At 39.2% G+C, this 23,452-nt stretch overlaps 2 protein-coding genes and 1 pseudogene across 2 annotated transcripts; 1 reads left to right on the forward strand and 2 right to left on the reverse strand.

Annotated features, from left to right (window-relative positions):
- Positions 1–507: 507 nt before the first annotated feature.
- LOC144658449 (cytochrome P450 10-like) lies at positions 508–17,339 on the reverse strand. The gene is made up of 9 exons (XM_078518850.1): positions 16,301–17,339; positions 7,571–7,761; positions 6,903–7,190; positions 5,538–5,635; positions 4,639–4,805; positions 3,730–3,808; positions 3,014–3,170; positions 2,058–2,101; positions 508–1,137 (listed from the first exon to the last, which is right to left on the reverse strand). The coding sequence occupies exons 1-9, from the start codon at positions 16,774–16,776 to the stop codon at positions 1,027–1,029; spliced, it is 1,611 nt and encodes a 536-aa protein (XP_078374976.1). The 5' UTR covers positions 16,777–17,339; the 3' UTR covers positions 508–1,026.
- On the reverse strand, positions 8,184–12,189 carry LOC144656354 (uncharacterized; annotated as a pseudogene).
- Positions 17,340–19,975: 2,636 nt separating the features above from the next.
- On the forward strand, positions 19,976–20,725 carry LOC144656357 (uncharacterized). Its single transcript, XM_078516584.1, has one exon. The coding sequence runs from the start codon at positions 19,976–19,978 to the stop codon at positions 20,723–20,725; it is 750 nt and encodes a 249-aa protein (XP_078372710.1).
- Positions 20,726–23,452: the final 2,727 nt, after the last annotated feature.

Raw genomic sequence — 23,452 nt, forward strand, 5'->3', positions numbered from 1 at the left:
TGTTATGAACATAACAAAGGGCGAAACATTTTGTTAAAACCGCAAAGCGCGGTACCCACCGAAAAATCGTGAAAATCGTTAAATTTGTAAAATCCGCAATTTTCGCAAATTTTGTAAAATCCGCAGCGCCGCTTTGCTGGTGTGTTGTTATTAACATAACAAAGGGCGAAACTTTTTGTAAAAACCGCAAAGCGCAGTAACGAAAAATCGTGAAAATCGTTAAATTTGTAAAATCCGCAATTTTCGCAAATTTTGTAAAATCCGCAGCGCCGCTTTGCTGATGTGTTGTTGTTAACATAACAAAGGGCGAAACTTTTTGTAAAATCCGCAAAGCGCAGTAACGAAAAATCGTAAAATTTGTAAAAACCGTAATTGCGTGCATTTCTGGACATAAGTGCAACCATCTCATATCCAAGGCGCGCTAGTGGAATAATTGTAAAGTATTACAGGCACATATCGCTTCCTAGGTAATTAAGCAAAAGAAGAGCAATAAATGCACCATTGAAGTTAGGTAAGGCTTTTTTAATGAGAATTTTCCATTATTCCTTTTTCCTAAAACATATCGTTAATATTCCCATACAAACTCTCATATTTTCGAGCTTGACCGCTATTACGCAATATCTTTGCTGGCTCGCAACTCAAGTAAAACTTGAGTCGCTTGTGATACAACGCGCTTAGAAAGAAGCAGAATAAGACAACCCTTTTTTGACGAGATCCAGCAACACAAGTGACCTTAATGATTGCTATTGTAAGTACCATGATCTTTTAGCCCACGATCAGCGTTGACCCTTAAACTTTTTCTTTGCCTTTTCTCATTGTTGACCTTCTTTATTTTGCAACAGTACTATAATACATTGAAAAGATACAGTAACGAAATGTCTTACCATATTTTTATTCGATGTTTAGCAGAAAACTACAATTAAATTACATAGACACATTATGAAAAAAAAGAGAGAGAGAAATCAAGGCACTATTACATAAAAAATAAACTGTTTTGTTATTTCGCGTACTAAAACTGTGCATTCTTTAGTGGCGGTCGATAAAATTGATTCGTACAGGTCTGTCGGGTACTAAAAAGTTTTTACTTGCTGTGCCAACTGGTTCTTCGTGGTACTCTAATGTAAATCGCTGAATGAGCTGAGATTAAAAAAAAACGAAAAACATCAATGTACGTTCAGAGTGCGACAAAAGAGGGGTGGTCTTTAAGGATTTGGATCTTTAGCACTGTTCAGTCTTCAACAGGGAAAGGAGTTTGTGAGCAAAGGCACACATGCATTAACAAGACTTGGGAATTTCACAGAGGAACGTTTTCTCCATATTTACACATATAATTTAGGCTTGCTCCAAGTCGCTCGTTTGAGTCGCAGGAGACTGTTAAGGAGGGGTGCGCAGGCTTAAAATTCAAAATGGTAGCTGATCGCGGAAGGAGCCATTGGTGGATTTAGTGCGCGTAGACTGCTTACAATCTGTTTTTCGCTCGAAATCACTGAAGGAGTGCGGGGCGAGGGTTTAAGACGCGCAAGGAGGTTTTTGGGGTGAGACAAGAGTGCTCGAGTGTGTTCGTCTCGCCCTAACCATTCTCGTCCATACCTATTTTTGGCGTTCGCGTTCCCAAAATATAAAACCGTCCGTCGAACCCTAAGAGTAAAGATCGACCACAAGTAGTCTACGGTAGTACGGTTCGCGCGCTAACATGCACAAGTCATCTTCAACGCGTGATTTTAAATCACTTTTTGTAAGCGATCGATTCAAGTAACTTTTTTTGGCACAAAGGAAAACCGAGCGACTTGGAGCAAGTATCCTGACATAATGAGACAACTGAAAAGATGAACCTGTTTCCTGCACAAAGCCACAAATGGACATACCCTGTATCAGTTGAGACCAGTTTCTTTGTGGTAAGACCACCAAAGATCCCAATTGATCCCTTACGCTGTCAATTTCAGGAGAAACTCTCATTGGAGTAAGGGAGCCAAATATCAAAAGAACGATTGAAAAACGAGAGGAAGGAAATGTTGTAAGGAGAGCATTAAATTGAATTATCACTAACAGTACTTTACCTTTGTTGACAGTAAGTACATTGCAGCTTCAGCGATACGCCGGCCTGAGATGAAAACAACATAGAGATCACAAAGCGCAAAAAGGACATAGAATGAAACCTTCAACAAACAGACAACATTCAAGAAATTGAAACAAGATTGTTGTATTAAATTAAATGAAATAACCTTAACAGGCCCGTGGGGTGGATTCTGATGAGGGGGGGGGGGGGGTTTATGTTTTGGGAGGTATTTTTTTGTGCTTGAAGCGCATGCCCCCAGGATATTTTTAAAAGTTAGGTTCTCTCAAATGCCATTTTCTGCATCTTGGCATCATTCCTGTGGTGGGATGCATTTTCCTTCAATATTGGTTCGGAAAGTAATTTTCATTCTAAAAAAATCTGAAATGTTCAGAAATGTGTGTGGCATTTAGACAGTACTGTTTTCAAAATACAAATATTGAAATTACATGTAGGGTGGATGAGTGGACAAGAAACTGAAAGAATGATGAATTATCTGACATGTTATACAATTAAGTATTTTAGAAACTTTCTCTTAGCAAGTACAGGATATCTGTTTGTTCACGGGGGTAATTCTATAACTTTCAGAAATTTTGGTTACGATTATTTTGCAATGCTTTTACGCTGTCTAAGACTAAGAGCTTTTTCCAAAAATCCACAAAACAACAAATGTGCATGCTTGCTTATCCAGCCAACTAACACTAGTTCTGATAGCAGCGGGCGCCACGACAAGGATGGAAAGCAAGACGAACATCAATTCAACCCATAATTAAAGATTAGAACTTCTCATCACAGTAGTGCCAAAATGTGGTGGCTTCTTATGATAATCCTGGCAATAAAGGTAGTCGTCCGTGTAAAAGACAGTCACCGTGTTTGATTGTTCTGTGTATTTTTTTTATCTTCTCAACCCCACAAAAATGCCGACTTCAAAAATTTGATGGGGTTGAAGTTATCACTCACCAATGCACATTCGTGGTCCCACTCCCCATGGAAGAATGGCAAAAGGTTGGATTTTTCCCAAGTCATCATTCAGCCAACGCTCGGGTATAAAGTCATAAGGATCTTTGAACAGACTCTGTGAGTATCCAGTTAAATAGTCTGGATATTTTACAGCAGTCTGTAAAAAAAATAATGTACAATCATGGTTTGCCTATGCCCTATTTAAGTCTAATATATCAATTCCTACAACCTCAAGTTTGTTATGTTTTTTTATTAATTTTGGTAAGTCAAATGTATTTCATTTTTTAAAAGTCTGATGATTTCCTTGATTTTTCTTTTAATAACATGCATTCTCACACTTTGTTAAGTGCCACTAAGCTCTTGCAAATGATGCTACATAAATTCTTGTATCATCATCATGGTAATCATCAGCCTTCACATTATTGTTATCATCATCATTATCAAATTAATCACAGTGTGTTTATTTAACAAATAGAAGGTGTGAAAAATAAAATGGCTTTCAGGAGCATTGGAATGTTGTGGAATCAAAATACCATTTCAGGTATAATCCCAATGGGTTATTTGTATAAGTATCTTTACTGACCACATTTATTCAAATATCTTGTCATACCATCAGACAGACTACTCATTTGACTTGTAACCCTAGTGTTCAAACACTAACTTTTCTGTTGAATCACACTGATAAGCATCAAAACAAATTTTGATTGGCCACTTACACCGGATGGAACATGATAACCAGATAAAACCACATCCTGGCTTAACACACGAGACCAACCAGCAGAAATAGAGTGCAGTCTGCAGTAAGGTGAAAGTGAAAAATACAAGTATGATGGATAAAATAATTATATTTAATTTGTATTTTTTTAGTGTCCATAAGAGGTTAACATGAATGTAGATATACAAATTATATCAATCTGACATATTATTACTTTATACATAATTTGTGATGTGCTTTGTGACTACTACTTTTTTAATAGCAAGACTTACAGTAATAAATTGATTGCCAGGGCTCGAAATTGCAACCAATATGGTCCACAGTGCGACTAACATTTAGTACTTGGCGACTAAAGCTTCTGGTTTAGTTACCAAAATGGCGAACTACATTTCTTTGTGTTGAAGATAAATAATGTAATACCATGCTAATTCTATCAAGGTTCCTTCCAGTTCTTTAGGCCAGCTTTTTTTTAAACCTTGTGATTAGATTGCTTTGTTTTTTAATCCCGATTGCTTATGTATTCAGTTCTTTTTTAGATTAATTTTTTACAACTGATTTTAAGCACTTTTGAACTAGTCCCTATTGATTTTACAATCTGGTGACTAAAAATTTGCATTTGGTGACTACCTTATTATAGGAATATAACGAGGCATTTTAACAACGCGAACAAAATTTACGCGTAATAAAATTAACGCGAATTTAGGAAAAGTTCTGGTCAAATGCTTATAGTGAAAAAGTTAACATACATAAAATTAACGCGAATTTTTGAAATTCGCGTTAATAACATGTATCGTAAATTTCCTATAATAAGGCAGTTTTTGGCACTTGTAGTCACCAAATGGTGACTTAAGGATTTTTTTTTTCATTTTGAGCCCTGTTTGCAAAATTTAAGTTAAGAAATTTAAGGTACCTCAGAGATTCTTTAATACAAGCTTTGATGTAATTCAACTTTGAAAAGCTTGTTGGTGTAAAATCACCATGAGGTCCAACCAAGGTAGTGACTTCTTCATACACTTTCTCCTGCACCTCTGGGTGTCGTGCTAGATCATACAGAACCCACAAAGTAATGGTAGATGTCTTATATGGAAACAGAAGTGAACCATTAGTAATGTCATTATTTTACCATAAAGGGATGCGAGTCAGGTTACAGAGTCTACATTTGTGCCTAGCAACCCATCATGATGTCAGCACTTATCTCTGGTTTCCATATCATGAAATGACTAGGAGTAATTCTATACTCTCCCCTGGATGGGATGACAGTCCATTGAAGGGTTACCCCCCAGTATTTAATTTGCCAGTACCGTTGAGTGTAAAGTGCATCTTTGAATGAGTAAGCTGAAGTCAAAGTTCTATTTACTCCCTGTGGTTGCATTGTGCCAACCTAAAAGTAATTTCTCTTTCTCGGGGTCTCTTTTTCAAAGCTTGTTCCAGTACATGCTTCAATCCCCTTTCCAAAATTAAAGAGGTGTGGCCAGCACAATTAAGAAGGTGTTTTACCTTATTGTTATTTAAGGCATTGTTGTCATTGTCTTTGGAGTGCAGAGGCAGGGTAGGCACAGAAACTGGCTGTTCCGTGGTGCTTGGGGTGGGAGGAGATAAGTGACAGAAGCCATCCAGATGTCAGTTTTTTTGCAGTAAACAAATATGAAAATTTTACTACCAAAAATGCTGAGTGCGACGTCCAAATGTAGTGACTGTGACTATGAAATGGTGTGCATGAATTGTAAAGCCAAACAAAATTTTGCTCTATGTGCCATGTTGCCCCTGATCTCCTCCCCACGAGTATACAGAATCAGACAAGTCACTTACTGTATTTATTCCTGATCGAAGCATATCCAAAGAATTCAAGTTTATCTCCTGCGGTGTCAGCTTTTTCTTAGTCAAAAGATATGTCAGCAAGGATACACCTAAAAAAATTGCAAATGATACAGTTACCTCTAGTTGTGAGAATGAGTTTAACTCATCTGCAAGCCAGCAAGCCATGTCAGCTACAGTGCAAGCCATGCGAGCCATTTAAGGCTGCATTTTACATTGGTTACTCTGTACTGAACGAGAAATCAAGATTTTTAAAGGTTATATACTATAGCTTAAAATATAAAAATGGTTTAAACAGATCTAAAAATATAAAAAGGATACTAAATTTTCGATCGCCTTCTGCGGTCTTCTTCAGAGAATGATGGATTTTGCAAGGTTCGCAGAATTCTAATAAGTTGCATTGACGTTATTGTTCGTTGCCCCCCTGGGGAGCAACTAGCGATGCGTAAACCCTTGCGAAGGGCGCTCTTTCGTTTATAGTGTTTTTGTCGAGGAAAGAATGTAAAGACTCCAGAAACAGTCTTTTATTCTTGCTGCTTACACCTGTTTCAAGAATTTTGGTGTAACTTGGATGTATGTCGTGGCCGATTTCTGCATGATGTTTAATCGCGGAGTTGATATTTCCATTTGTTCCGGGCTTGTGTTCGGCTCCTCGCAATTTCCAGCTTCTTTTCTTCTTTTGCTTTCCCCAACGTATGCAAATGAGCATGTCCTGCAAGTCACTTTGTATACAATTCCTTTCAACCGCTCTTTATTTGGTCGGTCCTTGGGCTTTTTGAAGATATTAAAAAAGACCGACCGAATAAAGAGCGGTTGAAAGAGAGAGATCCCAGACCAATCGAAGAAAGACCAATCGAAAAAAGAGGTTGCAAAGCAAGGTTTTTATTAATCATGTACCTAATGTCATGACTCTACTAGGACTGCATGGCAACCTCTTTCATCTACATGTAACCATCTCTTTACAGAATTTAACACATTTATACATACATGCTCTAGGTCAAATTGGTCCTCAGGTTGAATCTGTTTCCACCCTTAGTTAATCAATCCTTAGATTCAGGGGCAGCAAGTCGGGACGACCGGATTTTTTGGGCGAAAGTTTATAACAAGTTCAGGAGAGCACCTGGGAAAAAACCCGTCGTCCTGACTTGCTGCCCCTGGGTCTCCAAGGATGAGGTTAATCAATTTTTAACCTGAAGATAACACTCTTTCAACAAGAAACAAGAAATCCCAATAAATAAATTCATGTAGTCACATATACTAGTTCTGCACAGAATTTACAAATCTGTTGACATTTCGCTCTCTCGCAGAGGATAGAAATAATAGATTAATATCTACAGAAACCATGATTGTTATTAGCACCTTGATTTTCCACAAATTCTTCCTCCCCATAAGCCATTTCATTAAGTTCCCTAAGCTTCTGGTTCACAATCGTCTGGCCAATTGCAATAGCAATATCTTCAGCTTGGCAGAATTCTCTGTATGCTGGTGGACTGAGCCCAAGCCAAAGTAAGAGCCCCTCCCAGATTCCACCTAATCTTTCCATAAACATAAAAAACTTTTCGGTCTCTTTAACCATCTTGACTGTTTCCTTGTTGGGTGGATCATCATACAAGCCAATCCTCAAGTCAAGTGTCACCATACCCAGAACTGTAAGATTAAAAGCAACAAATTGTAAACCTGCTGAGCACAAAAAATCAACACCTTAGAACCACCTCGTTAATGCATTCACTTCAATACTACAGGAACCTATAGCCATGTTCTTTTCACCCAAACAAAAGTTTAGCCAGTTGTTTTCAGATTTAAGAGCCCCTTTAAAACATCATCATCATCATCATCATCACTGTGTGATAAAATGAGGCCTCACCACCCATAAAATCATTTCAGTAGAGTGGTTAACTGGTACATTTTCCCTGGGAGAAGGGTGTTTTCCCCTAAATTAACTAAAGGTACATGCACATATTTTTTCCTTGCTCTCTGTTAATGGAATGCCATTGGCTTATCATTCTTAAACAAGGAACAAAACTCACATTCAGCAACGTATTTAGCAATTTCTCCTTCAAGGTCAGGCACTTCTCCAATCAAACCTCTTAATGTCAACAGGTGCTCAATAGCATCTCTTGTAACACCATTGAAGTTTTCCAGATTTTCTAGAATATCTCTTGGACGTAGCATCTTGGGTGCCAGGACCTTATGCAGTTTGCTCCACTCTTCATTCTCTCTACAAAAATAATGTACAATTGCAATCACAAATGTGAAGTTCCTGATCTAGTGGATAGGTGTATTACCTTAACTTCAGGCACAGTGCTCCTGGGAGATCAGTACACTTTTGTAATTGATTGACATCTGTCAAGAGAGTTGGAGTGCTTTTTACACCACCATTTGTGTTTGAGACAGGTCTGGGTGCTGGGGGTGGGGCTGGGGAGGAGGGACTTAATGGAAACTTGGGTATGGTGTTGTTACAGAGACCTTAAGCCTGACCATGTTTAAATTAGAAAATATCTGTTCATGTAATAAACTTCGAGTTCGTATTTGAAATAATTTCCGTTTAATTCGCGATTTCGTCCCTATTTACAACATAAAACTTCGTAATAAACTCGATCTCGCGTACTCGTCTTTGCTTCGCAAAAGGACTGATCAAAGTCTAATTTACAATCGATTATATTCAGGTGATCACGTGTTATATCTATACAAACAAAACAAGTTCTTGCGCAATAAAGGAGTTCGTGAATGTTCTTTACACTCCCCTAGTTATTTCGTGAAAGCGAATAGCTAACTTATGTCACTTATTTACACAACGTTAAGTTCTCTTCGTCTTGATTCTCCAGTAACTGCAGCAGTGCGCCTTAGCCTTGCACTCTGATTAGCTGATTGGACTTCATTCATTACTGTAGCTTCAGGTTGCACCTTTACTTCGTTGGGCACCAAATGCTGTACGACTCTTCTTAAACGAGACGGACGACCGGAATCACTAACAGATTTCACCACAGCTGCAGAAGAAATGCGATTTCCTTGGAAAAGGCTGACTGTTGAACTGTAAGGATCCACAGTGGTTCGGCTTCGTTTACATCTGTTGCGTTTAATCGCATGTGTTCTCTCCGAGTACCCTCTTTGTTTATGACTGAATTCTTGAATGACTCAGCGGCCTTGATAACGAGGGCGGTAACACTAAGTAATTTTGTCAGGTCGTGAAATTGATTAATGTCGATTATCTGATCAATCTTCTTCTCTGGCATGTTGCCTGAGTTACTCTCAAGTGAGTGCACAGTAGTTGACGGCGATTTGACCACTTCCTTGAGAACCAATTCATCTTCGGACTGGGTCGTTTGATTCTCAGGCCATTCAGATTCGGGAAGGTACAAGAGTTCGGGTCCCTTCCACCATGTTTCGCACGTTGCAAGGGTTTTAGCTGTCAAACCACGCGAGGGCAAATCAGCAGGATATAAATGACTGGGACAGTTTCCCCATGAATCCTTCGAAGTTAGGCTGCAAATTTCGTTGACTCGGTGTTGCACGTACTGTTTCCAAATCCTTTGATTTTTGATCCAGCACAAAGTTGTTATCAAGTCAGTCCAATAAACAGTTTTGTGATTTCCTCCAATCGATGTCTTGAACTTGTCGACTAGCCGTACAAGAAATAAAGCGCCTAACAGTTCTAAATGCGGAATGGAACTTTTTTGCCATGGGTGCCACTTTGGATTTGGAGGCTGCTAAGCTCACGTGAATACAACCATCTTCGTAGCAAGACCTCAAGTAAACAACGTGTTCGGAGGCGTCGCCGAAGTCGTGTATTTGAACCTCCACAGGCGTGGTAACAAAATAGCATCGTGGGATACGCACAGTTTCGAAACATCTGATTTCGTCTAGCAAGGATTTCCACCTTCCAAGAAGCTTTCCATGAAGCGGTTTTTCCCAGTTGATTTTGTCCACGCAAAGTTCTTGAAATAGAATCTTCAATCCTATCGTGAAAGGCGTTAAGAATCCCATCGGATCAAAGATCTTCGCTGTGACCTTTAAAACGGACCTCTTGTTGAGCGGAAGTGACATCGCTTACGTGTGTAAACTGGAAAAATCGAAGAAAAGTTCCTCGCTGAGAGTATTCCACTTTAACCCTAGAACCTTAATGACAGTGTCATCCTTCGTAGAAGGACTGTCCAATCCAGTAGTCGTTTTAGCGAAAGACTGATCATCTTCAATAATTATTATTGTGACATCCGACCACGATTTGCTTGGCGTAATTGTATCTTCTCGAGACCTTTCAGAATTTGAAGTCTCAAACATCACCTTAGGCGAGTTAGAGGTCCACTTTCTCAGATTGAATCCTCCGTCTGTCATGATTTTCTTCGATTTGTGATAAATTTCTAGGGTCTTCTCATCGTTTTCAGCTCCAGAAAGCAGATCATCGACGTACAATGATTTTTCGAGAAGCGCTGCCATTTCCGGTTCACTTTGTTTGTAAAAGGACAAGTGATGGGCTATTGTTGCTCCAAGTATTGAAGGTGATGGTCGTAATCCAAACAAAAAATTGCGCTATTTTGGGTCTGTCTTGCTCTGGGTTAGCAAACCACAGGAAGAGTAGCATGTTTCGGTCTTCTTCTTTAATGCTCACCATCAGAAAGGCCTTTTCGATGTCTGCAGTAAGACCCACAAGGTTGTTTCGAAATCTTGCTAGCATGTCAAATATGTGTGGAATGTAATTATCGCCAGTCTCTAAACAGTCGTTTAGTGAAAATAATCAAATTGGAAGCGACGACATTGCTAGATGATTGATCGTATGTTGGTCCAGACAACAGCCATCCAAATTTGCTGTCAACTGCAGTTGGACCATGTTCGCCTTTAATGGAATCCCCAGTTACAAAGTTCCAGTAGTAATCGGAACTAATCAAGACATCAATAGATTCGGTACTGTCAAAGTCGTCTGCAAAATCGAGGCCCTCTAAATGGACATAGTCAGCAACATTGATTTTGCTTGGCAGCGGTGAACAGATAACAGGGTAGTTCAATGCAAAGAGTTCCAATTCCTCGTGACTTCGTGTTTGTAAACACAGCTTTACCACATTGCATTTTTGTTTCCGGTAATTTGCGTCCCAGAAGGTGTTGATGCTCAGATTTTTGGAACTGACAGGCTTTAAATTTAGACGAGAAGACACACTCGATGAAACATATGATCGTTGACTTCCGTTGTCGAAGAGTACGCGCACTGGAATTGAATTGGATCTGTTGGTCGCCATGCAACTTGCTGTTTGAAGTAACACAGTTCCTTTGGTCAGAGAATTTGCGGTTGTAGTCGTGGTTACTGTTGTACTTTCGGTTTGCGATTCCTTCAAATTTTCGTAGGCGTGTCAATTCTTGGGCAAATCGATTGATGGTGTTTGCCATCGCAGCGTTGGCATTTCCTTGTTTAGAAGCAGTTATTTACCCCATGCCCAGTTTTCAGGCAAATAAAACAACGATTATTCTTCTGTAGAATTTCTTTTCGATCTTTGGATATTCGAACTTTCGGGCAGAAGGCTGAGTAATGCTCCACATTGCAAAAAACGCAGCAAAGTTGAAATTCTTTCCCTTGCATGGAAACAAGAGTATTTGCAGTTGGGGGTAATTTAAACTGCGGTTGTTTTGGTTTCTCCGTAGTGTTCACGTTTGTTTTGACACCAGTCCTTCGCTAATCTCTCGAGCCTCAACTTCCTGTCGGATGACATCAAACAACTCTGAAATTTCCCATACCTCTTGAGCGGTGTTTCTCGAGACTTGAATTCGCACTTCTTGTGGCAATTTAGACATGATTACTGGAATCAATAAGCTTCCATACTGAGTAGAATTCACTCCCGGTGACGCCAACCCTCGTACGTTAATGGTAATCTTGTCGTATACGTACCGGAGTTGTGAAGCCTTATCTCCTGAACACGCAGGAATTTTAAGCAGCTCATCCATGTGGGTTGAGATAATGTTCTGGGTCTTGCCAAAACGATTGTGCAACAGTTCAATTGCCGAGTTGTAGTTCGCATCCGTTCGAGTCAACCCTTGTATAGCGTGTGCAGCTTGACCCTCCAACAATGAATGCAAGTGGTTGAATTTATCGATTTGGCTCAATTGTGGGTTAGTATGGATTGTGCTGTTAAAGCTATCCCAAAAGCTCTGCCATTGCGTAATATCTCCTCTGAATTTCAGTAGAACGAGCTTAGGTAACTTAGCCTTCGGCTGAAAGGCTGTGGCATTTGTGTTTAAGTTAGTAGGCAATTGAAAAGCCGTACCTGAACTCCCTGGTTCTTGAGTATTTCCAGTTTGGGTCAAAGGAACATGTGGCGGTTGCATTCCAGGTATAAACGTTCCAGGGACTTGAAGAATTTGGTCGTTTCCAGAATCCCCAGAATCCAAGGCTGGAGACACAATTTTGGGTGGAACTACCGTAATCGGGCCAGTCAACTGCAGAGAACCAGAGGTTGCATTTTTCCCGCCTTTCTTTCCAGTCAATGGGTCGTTCTGTTTCAGGCTCAAAGCTTCATTTATCTTTCGTAACATTTCCATCACTAGCTTGTGAGTTGATTTCGTCACGCGCTAGCCTTTCGATCCCATTTCCGCTCATATTCATTTGTATCGCTATCACTGCCCCACGTTGGGCACCATGTAATAAACTTCGAGTTCGTATTTGAAACAAGACGCCTAAAGCTTATGCTTAAAACCGGGCGGTGATGTTTAACTACTTTATTAGACAAGTACAGCAAAAACTTTTAAATGCCATTTAATTTTGATCACGAGTCTGTGGAGCTGTCCAGCGGACAAATTCCTGCTTAGGCCTCATTTTTCTCGACTGAAAACCTAGGAAACGTTTTGGTGAATCGAAAATGAACTCAAACAGTTAATGGCAGACGATCCCCCACCTAAGACGTGTTTTTCATTAACATTTAAAATGTACCACACAAAAAATGGGAAAAGAAAAGAAAGCCAGACCGCGCCCATGGAAGCAGAGCTGATTGCGTGATCATTGCAGTTATTTCTCCATCGCCGTTCGTTCCGACTGAACCACCGAAGAACAAAATTTTCCGCGGAAGCCCAAAGAGAAAAAAAGACAGCAAGAAAGTCAAAAAATAAAAAAAAAAAGAAAAGATGTTCAAAAAAAAGAAAGGTGCACCGGCGATCCGTAGGCGGCCACGAGAGAATGAGCGGACGCGACCACCGACGAAGCCGCCACGGGCGCAAGAAGGCCGCGGAGCACAAGGAACGGGAGCGACGGCTGGAGAGCGCCCCCAGCGCCACCCCGAGAAAGAATAGCCAGGGGGAGGCCGGCCACGGGCGGGGGCCGGCCCAGTCTCCCTGCCCGGTTAATAATTTCCGTTTAATTCGCGATTTCGTCCCTATTTACAACATAAAACTTCGTAATAAACTCGATCTCGTGTACTCGTCTTCGATTCACAAAAGGACTGATCAAAGTCTAATTTACAATCGATTATATTCAGGTGATCACGTGTTATATCTATACAAACAAAACAAGTTCTTGTGCAATAAAGGAGTTTGTGAATGTACTTTACAGTTCATAACACTAACTACCGGTAGTTTAGGACAAGACATCTTTATTGGTGAACCTGTTGAAGACCAGACAACCCAGATAACACATCTTGTTCCAACAGTATTTAAAAAATTTGCCCTGCTCATTTCAGTTTCTTAGTTTGGTGTTCAGTGAGAAATACATGAAACCCAAGCTGGAGTGTTTAACCACTGATGCTAGTATGATGTCAGGGTTTGTGCCCTTTTGAGCTTTTGAAATTTCATGACTTTCCATGACCTTTTCCATGATTTAGTAAATTTGACCATTTTTCTTGGAAATTTTCAAACATTATCTTGATTTTGGATAGGTTAATACCCTTTTCTCTCACAAAAAATAACCTGCCTACTGAATTTTCCATGACTTTCCATGACCCACACTTAAAATCCATGACTTTCCAGGCCTGGAAAATGAAATTCTTAAATTCCAAAACTTTCCAGGTTTTCCATCACCCCTTAAACTTAGCATATAGTTGTATTCTAACATACTGATTACAATAATGATAATAATAAATCAAAGATCTCTTCGAGATATCCACTTTTTTTGCATGAAGTTAGTATGAGTAGAAAGTTTATCCTGGGCATTGTTGTTCGAACATATCATGGAAGAATTCAAACGTCTTTCAGTTCAAGCATTTTTTTATTTTCGCGGAGGAAATGCTGTATTTGTCAGTCGCGATGGCTGGGTGCTTTTCGACTCATATACTTTGGCTTGGTTAAAAATGGTAAACTTTGACGTTTGCCTTTAATCGAAATAGTTGTTTCCTTTCGAGTTAGAAAGATTTCTACTCGGCTTAATGCAGGGTTTCCGATAAAGGTTACGCACGACAGAGTTATCTTTTGTCTCGTCAAGCAATCTTAACCCCACATTGAGAAGTAAATTTTCATTTGGATATTACCAAAAGCCGCTTCTCCTCGCGTTATTCTTAACCTTACGGCTACACATGCCATTTCTAACGACTACATTTCCAGTAAAACAGTTGCTGTTTATTTTTTTAATGGCGATGCATTAACTTCTGAACAGAAGCAAAAAGGTTTAGCGTTTACTGCTTCCACTGGAAGTAATTTCACAACAGGCTACAAAAACACTTGTAAATATCACTTAACACATTTAATGATGTTGCAATTCTAAATTGTGCAACTCAGCAGAAATAATCAATTGTCACGAAATGAGTTCCCTTTGGTTAACTATTAGCAACGTTTTGTGAAAGACTTGTTCCAGTACAAATTTGCATTGTTAATCGTTTTAGGTTAAATTAATATTAATAGCGCCTAAAGACTTGTACCAGTACAAATTGCGTTCTTAAGGTATTAGAACTGCTATAAGGTCAAAAATAAACCATACCTAAAAACTCGCTCTTTTCAAAGATATTAATAAAGTTAACACAAATACAAGAGATGGGGGCTTCTTTTAGCTTAGAAGTGGAGAAAAAAAAAGGCGAAAGTTGGTTGCTATAAGCGCCATTTTGCGATGTTAATGATTAGCGCTCTGCCATCCGAGTCGATATGACCTAGCGTTGACAGCAATATTACATGAATCGGCTTTACAACATGCGATCGTATCTACGCAGTTGGAGCGAAATTTTAGTAAAAGACGGCAAAATTCTTTCGTATTTCATCTTCAAATATAATTCGAAAGCATCGACTAAATCTATGCCTCTTTTTAAGCCTTCTAAAGCTCACAAAGAAGCTGTCTTGATATCCGACCCTCGCAGAGCCCAGAGAAGACGCAGCATGAGTTCCGTAACGCAATTGCGAAATTTGGCGTTGCTATGTGTATCATATTTGTTTACGCCGCCATGTTTTCTCCGACAGTAATCGGAAAAATCCGTATTTTTTCGTGCTTGTTCGTGTAGCAATTGTAACAATGCGGCCTTAAACACAATGAACAGTGGTCTACCTCTGAGGATTCAATATGGCGTCGAAAAAAACAGAGCGTCGAACGCACATTTCGCTGCTTACATTCGCTAATTTCGCCGCTGTAACAGACCGCCTCGAAAGGTACTTGCAATTTAAAGGTGTAGAATTGTCAGATCTCGGTGAAATTTGCACTGTTTATTTGTGTAATGTCGAGGAAACGGTGTGTGAATACCCGGAGCGGCCCAGACATTTTTCACAAAATTATGGCTGTTCAAAGTTGAGGCACACATAAAAATAACTAGAATGCTCTATCTCCAGAAGTAAATGCTGGCATACTCCGGGTATTTGTAGGTAATTAAACGTTTCTATCATAAATCGGCTCCAGTTGAAATTATCTCTGTATCTTTTAAAGGAAAGCCGTAAATCGGCAATCTTTAATTTTATGAGCCTGCGATTTAACCGCGAATTCACACCTAAGGTGTGAAAATTGACACCTTGTATATCATTTTCCTGAATGTCCAGGTCTTGTTTAATAAGCCTATGTAACTTTTATTTTGAAAAATGATTTAATGTTTGAGTTATTAATTTTCAAATTGGACATGTTTATAGCAGTTCTACTACCTTAATCGTTTTAATCCCTACCTTTGAGCGCTGAACCCCTTACATTCTTAATTGGTTATGTGATGTAAGATTTGGGCTACTCACGTTTTTGATTGTTATATAACGTTTGTAAATTTGACAAGTCACGTTTTTTCTACAAGAACGGAAGTGCTGAAGCACAACTATAGAGTGACACTTTACAAGTAAACGCGCTTTGATCACCCACAGCGGAAAGTATTCCCTTGAGAAATTAAAACAGTCCCTTGAGAGTTAACAAGAATGTGATTCCTTCCGGTTCCAGATTTATACCCCACATAACTGCTATTCTCCTTCTTTTTGCTTGTAAACAAGCCAAAAAAGTCAAAAAAATGAGGTTGTCTTAGCTTATCTTAAAGTTAAAGCATTTAAAGCTAAATAAGGGAGCTTCAAAAAGGTTATGCTGTTGCAATGGAAACTTGTTATGTCAAGAAACTGACTATTCTTTTTGTAGCATCAATAGATAATGAGTGGTAGTATTGATCCATCAAAGTATGAGAGCTGGAAAGTGCTTGAAACCACAAAATATTGGACGTGGCAAAAATTTTAATTCCATCCGTATATGAATTGCCCAATAGACAGGATATTGTATAGGCTAATGACTAAGCATTATTGATATTGAGCCCCATGACTAAACTTTTTAATATAATGAATGTTATTTAGCTTGACATCTTGAGAAAACATTAAATTTTTACGTTGTTCTAAATCTAAGTAAGCTGACTTACAATTGGACTAAGCTAGCCACAGCCATATTCCTGCTCTTGTAGTACTTCTCGATTGCCTTAAATTGTGGGATCACCCGTTTGGGATATTTTCCTTCAGCCTTGTAAACAGTTTCTGCATCTTTGGGGTCATGGACATACACAATCGTCTTTCCCATAATTGTCTCCTTGTATATGGGTCCATACTGTTCAAAATACCTTTTGTGTATCATCAGGCGCTCGGTCGAGGGGTTCTTGATATAATGAAGTGCAGTGCCTAAAAATGGCAACCCTCTTGGGCCTGGTATCTCGGCAAACGAACGACACCTGTCATTCGCACCACGATGAAGCTTTCTTCGCAGCTGCAGCAGTTTTTCGACAGGATCTAAAATCCAAGCAGCAATTCCTATCACTAGAGCTACGCAGATGAGATACTGTAAGTCCGACTCCATTGCGTGCACCAACTGAAGTCTGAACTCGGAGACGCCGAGTATAAACATCAAAATATGTCAATACGTGCCGACGAAAAAATGACGTCATTGTTATGAGCTCGTCCCCAGAGGACGAGATTGTCCTACCTCGAGCTAGACTGCGAGTAGTCTCTCTTTTTGCTTAAATTTCAGAGTCAACCAGCGAAACAGTGAAGCTGAAGTAAAGCTCTGAAAGCTCGCAGTCAAATTTCGAGCCCGCAGTCCTCCGGCTCTTCGGTTAGCGGTGGGTCACATACGTTATGTATGGGAACTATTATGTCCCCAATAAAGTGATGTCCTAACTTCACTTACCTTATTCCGGCTTATTATAGGAACTTAACGATACATGTTATTAACGCGAATTTCAAAAATTTGCGTTAATTTTATGTATGTTAACCTTTTTACTATAAGCATTTGACCAGAACGTTTCCTAAATTCGCGTTAATTCTATTACGCGTAAATTTTGTTCGCGTTGTTCAAATGCCTCGTTATATTCCTATAATAAGGTATGTCCCGATGTATTCTCACTGTTGGTTTACTTTGCTTCCTTAGAATACCTTTACAGAGAGTCTTTGGTTCTCCCAAGACCAGGCCAGGGCGCAGGGCGCTAAAATAGAAGGGAGAAGAGAGAAATTTAGGGTCAAGATCCGATCATTTTACAGCAATTAAATTAATGTGATTGGTTCGCACGATTGAAACTACTCTATTTTTATTTTATTTTTAAAGTTTATTTTCTTTGTTGCACAAATTTTACATTTACGAGGAAAAACAAAAAAATTTAATAGCAGCCGGAAATAAAAGAAACAAAAAACCGTGCGACAGGAGGCAGAAATAGGGCCAAGCCCCAAAGCCCAGTGATTTGTCGCATAACGAGGTGAGAAAAATACTGGGCTCCTTAGCTGCTACTCACAACTTCTAAGTACACTGAAGAGTATCTTGTACGATAGGAAGACCTTCGGCAACTAGCGAGGACAACCAAAAGGTAATTATGTACTAGCTTCGGACTGGACATGGTGACCTCCGAGATTTCTTTTATTGTTGATTGGTAGTATTCGCACAGTTTGTGACACTTTCCTCTATTGAGTGACTTGAAATACAAACAGTAGCCAACTCGTCCCTACTGTACACTAAACACTGACTAAACACCGACTGCTCTTTCTGAATATGAACCTGGTGTTAACTGATCTCTCTTATGAATAAGGACCTAAAACAGACAAGAAAGTTAGCTGTTGATATTACGCGGAACACGTTCAGTTTCAATAGCACGTATTTAATCTCAACGCCACCATTACTACTTCTGCTATCTACCAGTCATCGATGATCCACTGTCTTTCCTCCTTCCAATCATCCTTCGCGTGTCACAATTTTCTCATTAGAGACGACTGGGTACGAGTTAGGTCTCGGCGTTATTTTTGTGGGTGCTGTTACCTGCTGTGTCAGCCACCAAGGGCTTGCCGGTCCTTGCTATTTTACGGAAACCAGGGATCTGTTGCGTCACATTCTCCATCCGTACCACATCTTCCACCATGTCCCTAGTAACTTGGGTCAATGGAATTACTTTGGTCAATGGAATTACACGCTTAGTTCTTATTGAAAGGCCCCCTTGTAGGTGAAGACCGTAATGTAATGGGTGACTCTTTGTAGTGAAAGAAATGGGGTATTCCTGAAGACCCTGAAGACCTCGAACTGCTTCACGTCCATTTGTGGTTTTACGGTACTGTCGGTTTGCAGATCGTTTCTTCATCTTTTTCTTGCTTTCTTCTGACTGAAATCCACCAAGGAAAGTACACTTTGTAATCATCAACTGAACAAATGTAAGAGGAGCTGTAGCCGTTGTAACTCCCCTCTAAGACAGTCATAAGGCTGTCATCTGATTCTATTATAACAATGGAATATTTCTGTCGACAGCCTATGGGTTGATATATAGATGCCCGCGGAAATTTTCGAGCTAAAAAAACAAACGGGGTTCAAGGACCTATATGCTGACCTTGTATTTTAAAACATAAATTTCCTAATAGGGCCCATCGAAGACTGCAACACGCGATCCGTTTTAGTCAACAACAACAACACAGGCAAAATTATGCGGAAAATTTTGACAGAATGAGGACCTGTTTATATCAAGAAAAGTTGCCTCATGTAGGATCGATGTAGGAGGGCTGCCTTCTCCTCCGAGTCATCGTTTACCTCCCGTTTATATGACGAGAAAAGTTTTCACTGCCAACCAAGCCAAAAATTGGCCCTCCTGGTTCACTCTGTCCAGACTCGTCCTTGGTAGGCGAGTCAAAATAGCCAAAGTGTTTACATGAAAAAAAAAAATGGATATTTAATAAATTAATTTTGTCCATTGTTCCAATGCTGCCCGTAAACCCCTTCTGAAATTTACTTTAGTTTCACCAAACAACTACCTAATTATTTTCTTTTAAGCCCAAATAACCACGCCTCGTTGTCAAACCCTTCCATTAGTCAACAATAACCTTGGCATTAGCACGTTAGTCAAACAATACCAACAAATACCACGTCAATTACTAGTCCAGTGAATCAACAGATCAAACAGAAAAATCAGTGGGTGTACTAGTAGCTATTTTTATTAACAAATCGAACTAATTATGAACTGTCTAAAGAAAGCAAGTAATACAAACTAACAGGGAAGGGCTAAGAACAGTATTACCAATGATCTTCCCAAAGTATTTACATTTCATTTGACTTCCTTTTGAGGTCAGTGTTTTCTGGATTCCTTATTAAGTGTTGTCTCAAGAGAAATGAACTGAGTAATGTGAAGGTCCTTTTACTTCAGAAGTCAATATTCTGCCTGTTGTCATTAACGCCTCCCAACAAGTAAAAAGACAAACACAAGTAATAACAAGAACATGAAAAGTCTAAATGTAGCTCTGTTCATTAACAGATAAGTTTGGTTATGTTGGAGAATGTTCATCTTTCATCCTCATAACTGCTTAGGTACAAAAAACATAATTTCCATGTGCCGCATATTACACCAATACGATGAACGCGTTTACACACCCAACGGAAACGAGGCGTTTGATTGTTTCTTACATACAAAGGCGCTATTCATCAATTACGTAAAAAATGCGTGTTTCAAGATAATTACACAGCTTGTTTACTTGAGTCAAACTCGTTATATTGCGGCGTACAGCGTGTAATAGTTACACTAATCTGACTAATGCTGTCAGTCATGAAATCAGCAGATTCTACCGCCTCAAAGTTTCAACCAATGGAACTGAACACATTTCCGCTTTCGAATATAGTCAACTCCAGGTTTTATCTTCCAAGCTCAACTGATGTTCCGGCAGTGTTACCATACTCGCTTTATTATGGTGGATATATCAGCCCAGACATGTCGTTCTTTTATCCGCGGCAAGACATCAGAGTATTGCCCAGTTATATGGGTCACCACTCGGCCTTTCAAGGTATTCCGCACCACTTCACAGAAGAAGAAAAACCAACTCAGTCCTACATTGGTCTTATTGGCAAGGCAATTCTAAGCTCTCCACAACAGAAACTAGTGCTGGGCGACATCTACAACTACATTCTGACAAATTACCCTTACTTCAGAAATAAAGGACCGGGATGGCGGAACTCCATACGCCACAACTTGTCGCTTAATGATTGCTTTGTTAAAATGGGTCGCTCACCTAACGGCAAGGGACACTTCTGGGCAATCAACCCGATTAACTACGATGACTTCAGTCGGGGCGAGTACAAACGAAAAAGAGCTTCCAGAAGAAATCGAGAAAGAAAACAGGATCAAATGAAGACGAGTGAAATGTTTACAGCACACGAGATCCCGTGTAACACTAATATCATCTCAAATGGATTAGAAAAAAGAGGTTTTCACATCGAAACACTTTTGTCCAACAAATGGGAAGAAATAAACAGCAACGAAACACACAACACAATGTCAGCATTTACTGTGGTGTACCCGGGATTGTTATCTGCCACAAACAAAGTCAAAATACTTTAAAAAACATTTGAGGCTACTTGATATTGTCAGTTAGCTAGTATGCATATGTGGGCCATTCCAATGAGAAATATTACAAGTTACGCTCGCCAAAAACATATTTCCAGAGTGTTTTTACACCGCCTCAATTAATTATCAATTTTTCACTGGAAAGTTAAAACGTTTGGTATTGTAAACTGATATCAAAAGAAAAAAACGAGACTAAATATTTGTTTAAAGCTAAGTATATATCAAACATGGAATGAACAAGTACAAACAACAAGCAAGTTATATTATTCATCTTGTTTTTCATCCTCTGGCAGTCAAATAGTGTTATATAATATTTTAGTTTTTATCTTTGTTAGTGGAGTAGCTTTACGCGTTAATTGCAATAAGAAATAACTTATAACTGTAGGGAAAACACGTTGAATCATGTACTGTAATATTGAATAATTACCTATATTTCACCTCAGTGATTTAACGTTTTGATTAAAGGTAATCAAGATTCGGTGTATGACGACTTTCACCTCTATTCCCGTTCTATAAACATGCAAATAGATATGTCACTGAACAATAAAGCAAATAAGCAAACTTGCGTATTGTGTTTGGATTTCCTAAACCTTAATTAACAATACCGTGAAGCAGGAAGCGTTCAAACATTGTGGAGAATAATTGAGTTCAAAATATTGAATCGAGTGTTCCATTGGTCATTTAATTATGATTTGGAAATGTGGCCTACTTGGCCTTGCCACCACATTTCAAACAATTCTGTAAGAATTAAGATTTCCTTATTTTCTTCTGGGAAGATAAAACGTAGTTCTACACCCACATCTTTTGAGTCCGCGATGTGAAAGCAAAGCATTATCAACTAAAAGTCAATATGTGGATAAAGGACCTTATCAATTATTTTAACTTCGTTTGAAGATGCATCATGCTAACCTTCCCGAGCTCGAAACGTTGCCAATGCGTTAAATAATCGTAGAAAATTACCATACAATCAAGGAAAATACGTAGAAAATACGTATTTTATCGCAATGTTTTTAAGTTAGATCAAGGAAAAGTTTATATAAGGGGCAGAACATTTCCTTCCAAAACAGCGCTGTCTTCGGTAATACAGAAAAAATAAAACCAAAGGAAAGAAAACCTTTTGACGAATTATGTTTTTATAAGTCAAATTAGTCACGAGTCAATGAGTCAAATCTTGAAAACAGTCTCAATAGTGCTGCACTTACTAACAAATAAAAGCTAACCGCAAGCAAACCAGAGTGGAACTAACCGCAAGCAAACTAGAGTGGAACTAACCGCAAGCAAACTAGAGTAAAACTAACCGCAAGCAAACTAGAGTGGAACTAACCGCAAGCAAACTAGAGTGGAACTAACAGCAAACCGGCAAAGTGGAGTGCTTGTAAGCTTCCTTGTGTGAAGGTAAACTGTGTTTCAATAAGATTTAATAAGTAATAACCTACTTTTTACTTTGACTCGTTGACTCATGACTCAGACTAATTTGACTCAAACTTAGAAATTTGATGTCATGTTCGAAATAATCTCATCTATTGCAAAAAGTGTCGACTAATTTGGCACATTTTATTCTTGTTATCGCTTGAATCATGACTTTTTCCTGTTTTATTGAGGGACTACAAACAATTGCATTACAAATAAAGAAAGATTCGAGAAGAATGTCCATTGTACTTCACGTCACTTTGTGATTGCAGGAAATGGAGTAAGGTGACGCCGAACGCCTAAGTGTTGATGAACTTCATACAGTTTTAGTTAATTGTAGAGCCTTAAGATCGTCTGTTTGGTTTGCTGAATTCTTCAAATACTCACCTATTATTTGGCAAATACAAGTATTTGGTTATCATCGTTTTGTGATATGCAGAGAGCGTTTTAGTTCATGTGAAAACTCAGGTGTAAACACCGTGCATCACGATATCATGCTCAGGACGATCGAGGCTTTCATTGCCTGCTGTATTGTCCCTTCTTTTCTGCTGTTACGGGAAGGAACATGAGACTATTTTGTGCACACACTCACATACCGAAATATCTAAATAACATCTTTTCTCGAGTTATTCTACCTTCAAAGATAACCAATTTCCACTAAACTGGTCTACATGTATTTAAGAATATTTGAACACACTTGTGGGAGCCATTTTTTTTTTTACAACAATAGCCACGTTGGTGAGGCGCATCCAGACAACGATTACCGATTACCATTTTGGCTCTTCCAAGCGTCTTGCAAAAACTTTTCTTCATGTATAAGACTGCGTTTATACTAGATCGGAATTTTTCCGGATTCGTGACGAATCCGGGATGTTTTGGAACCGGATTCGTTTTGGCAGGTTAATCCGAAACAAAAACGTGCCGGTTTGGTCGTGTGTCCGGAGATTTTGAATCCAGAATCCAAAGTGAATGCTTCGTATCCGAGTACTTTTGAATCTGCAATGTTCTGTCGTGTAAACAGGTCTTGCAATGAATCCGGATATTTATCCGCCTGCGATAGTGACTTTTCTCCATCTCCTTGCAGTCGATACAAATTGATAAAACCTTTTCTAATACCCATCGTACTTTGACTATTCCAATCCTTGGTAATCCTTTTTGCAACTGTACAAACGCACCACTCCTAAAAGTAGCTCTAATTCATCACCATCTGTCCAACTAACGTTTTCTGAAGAGGGAAAAATTCTTGGATTGCATGCAAAAGGTTCCTTTTGACAAAAATACTGGCATTCCAAGCAGAACGCTCTTTTGATT

The sequence above is a fragment of the Oculina patagonica genome, chromosome 6 (assembly GCF_052425735.1).
Source record: "Oculina patagonica isolate OP01 chromosome 6, crgOcupat, whole genome shotgun sequence".
NCBI lineage: Eukaryota > Metazoa > Cnidaria > Anthozoa > Scleractinia > Oculinidae > Oculina > Oculina patagonica.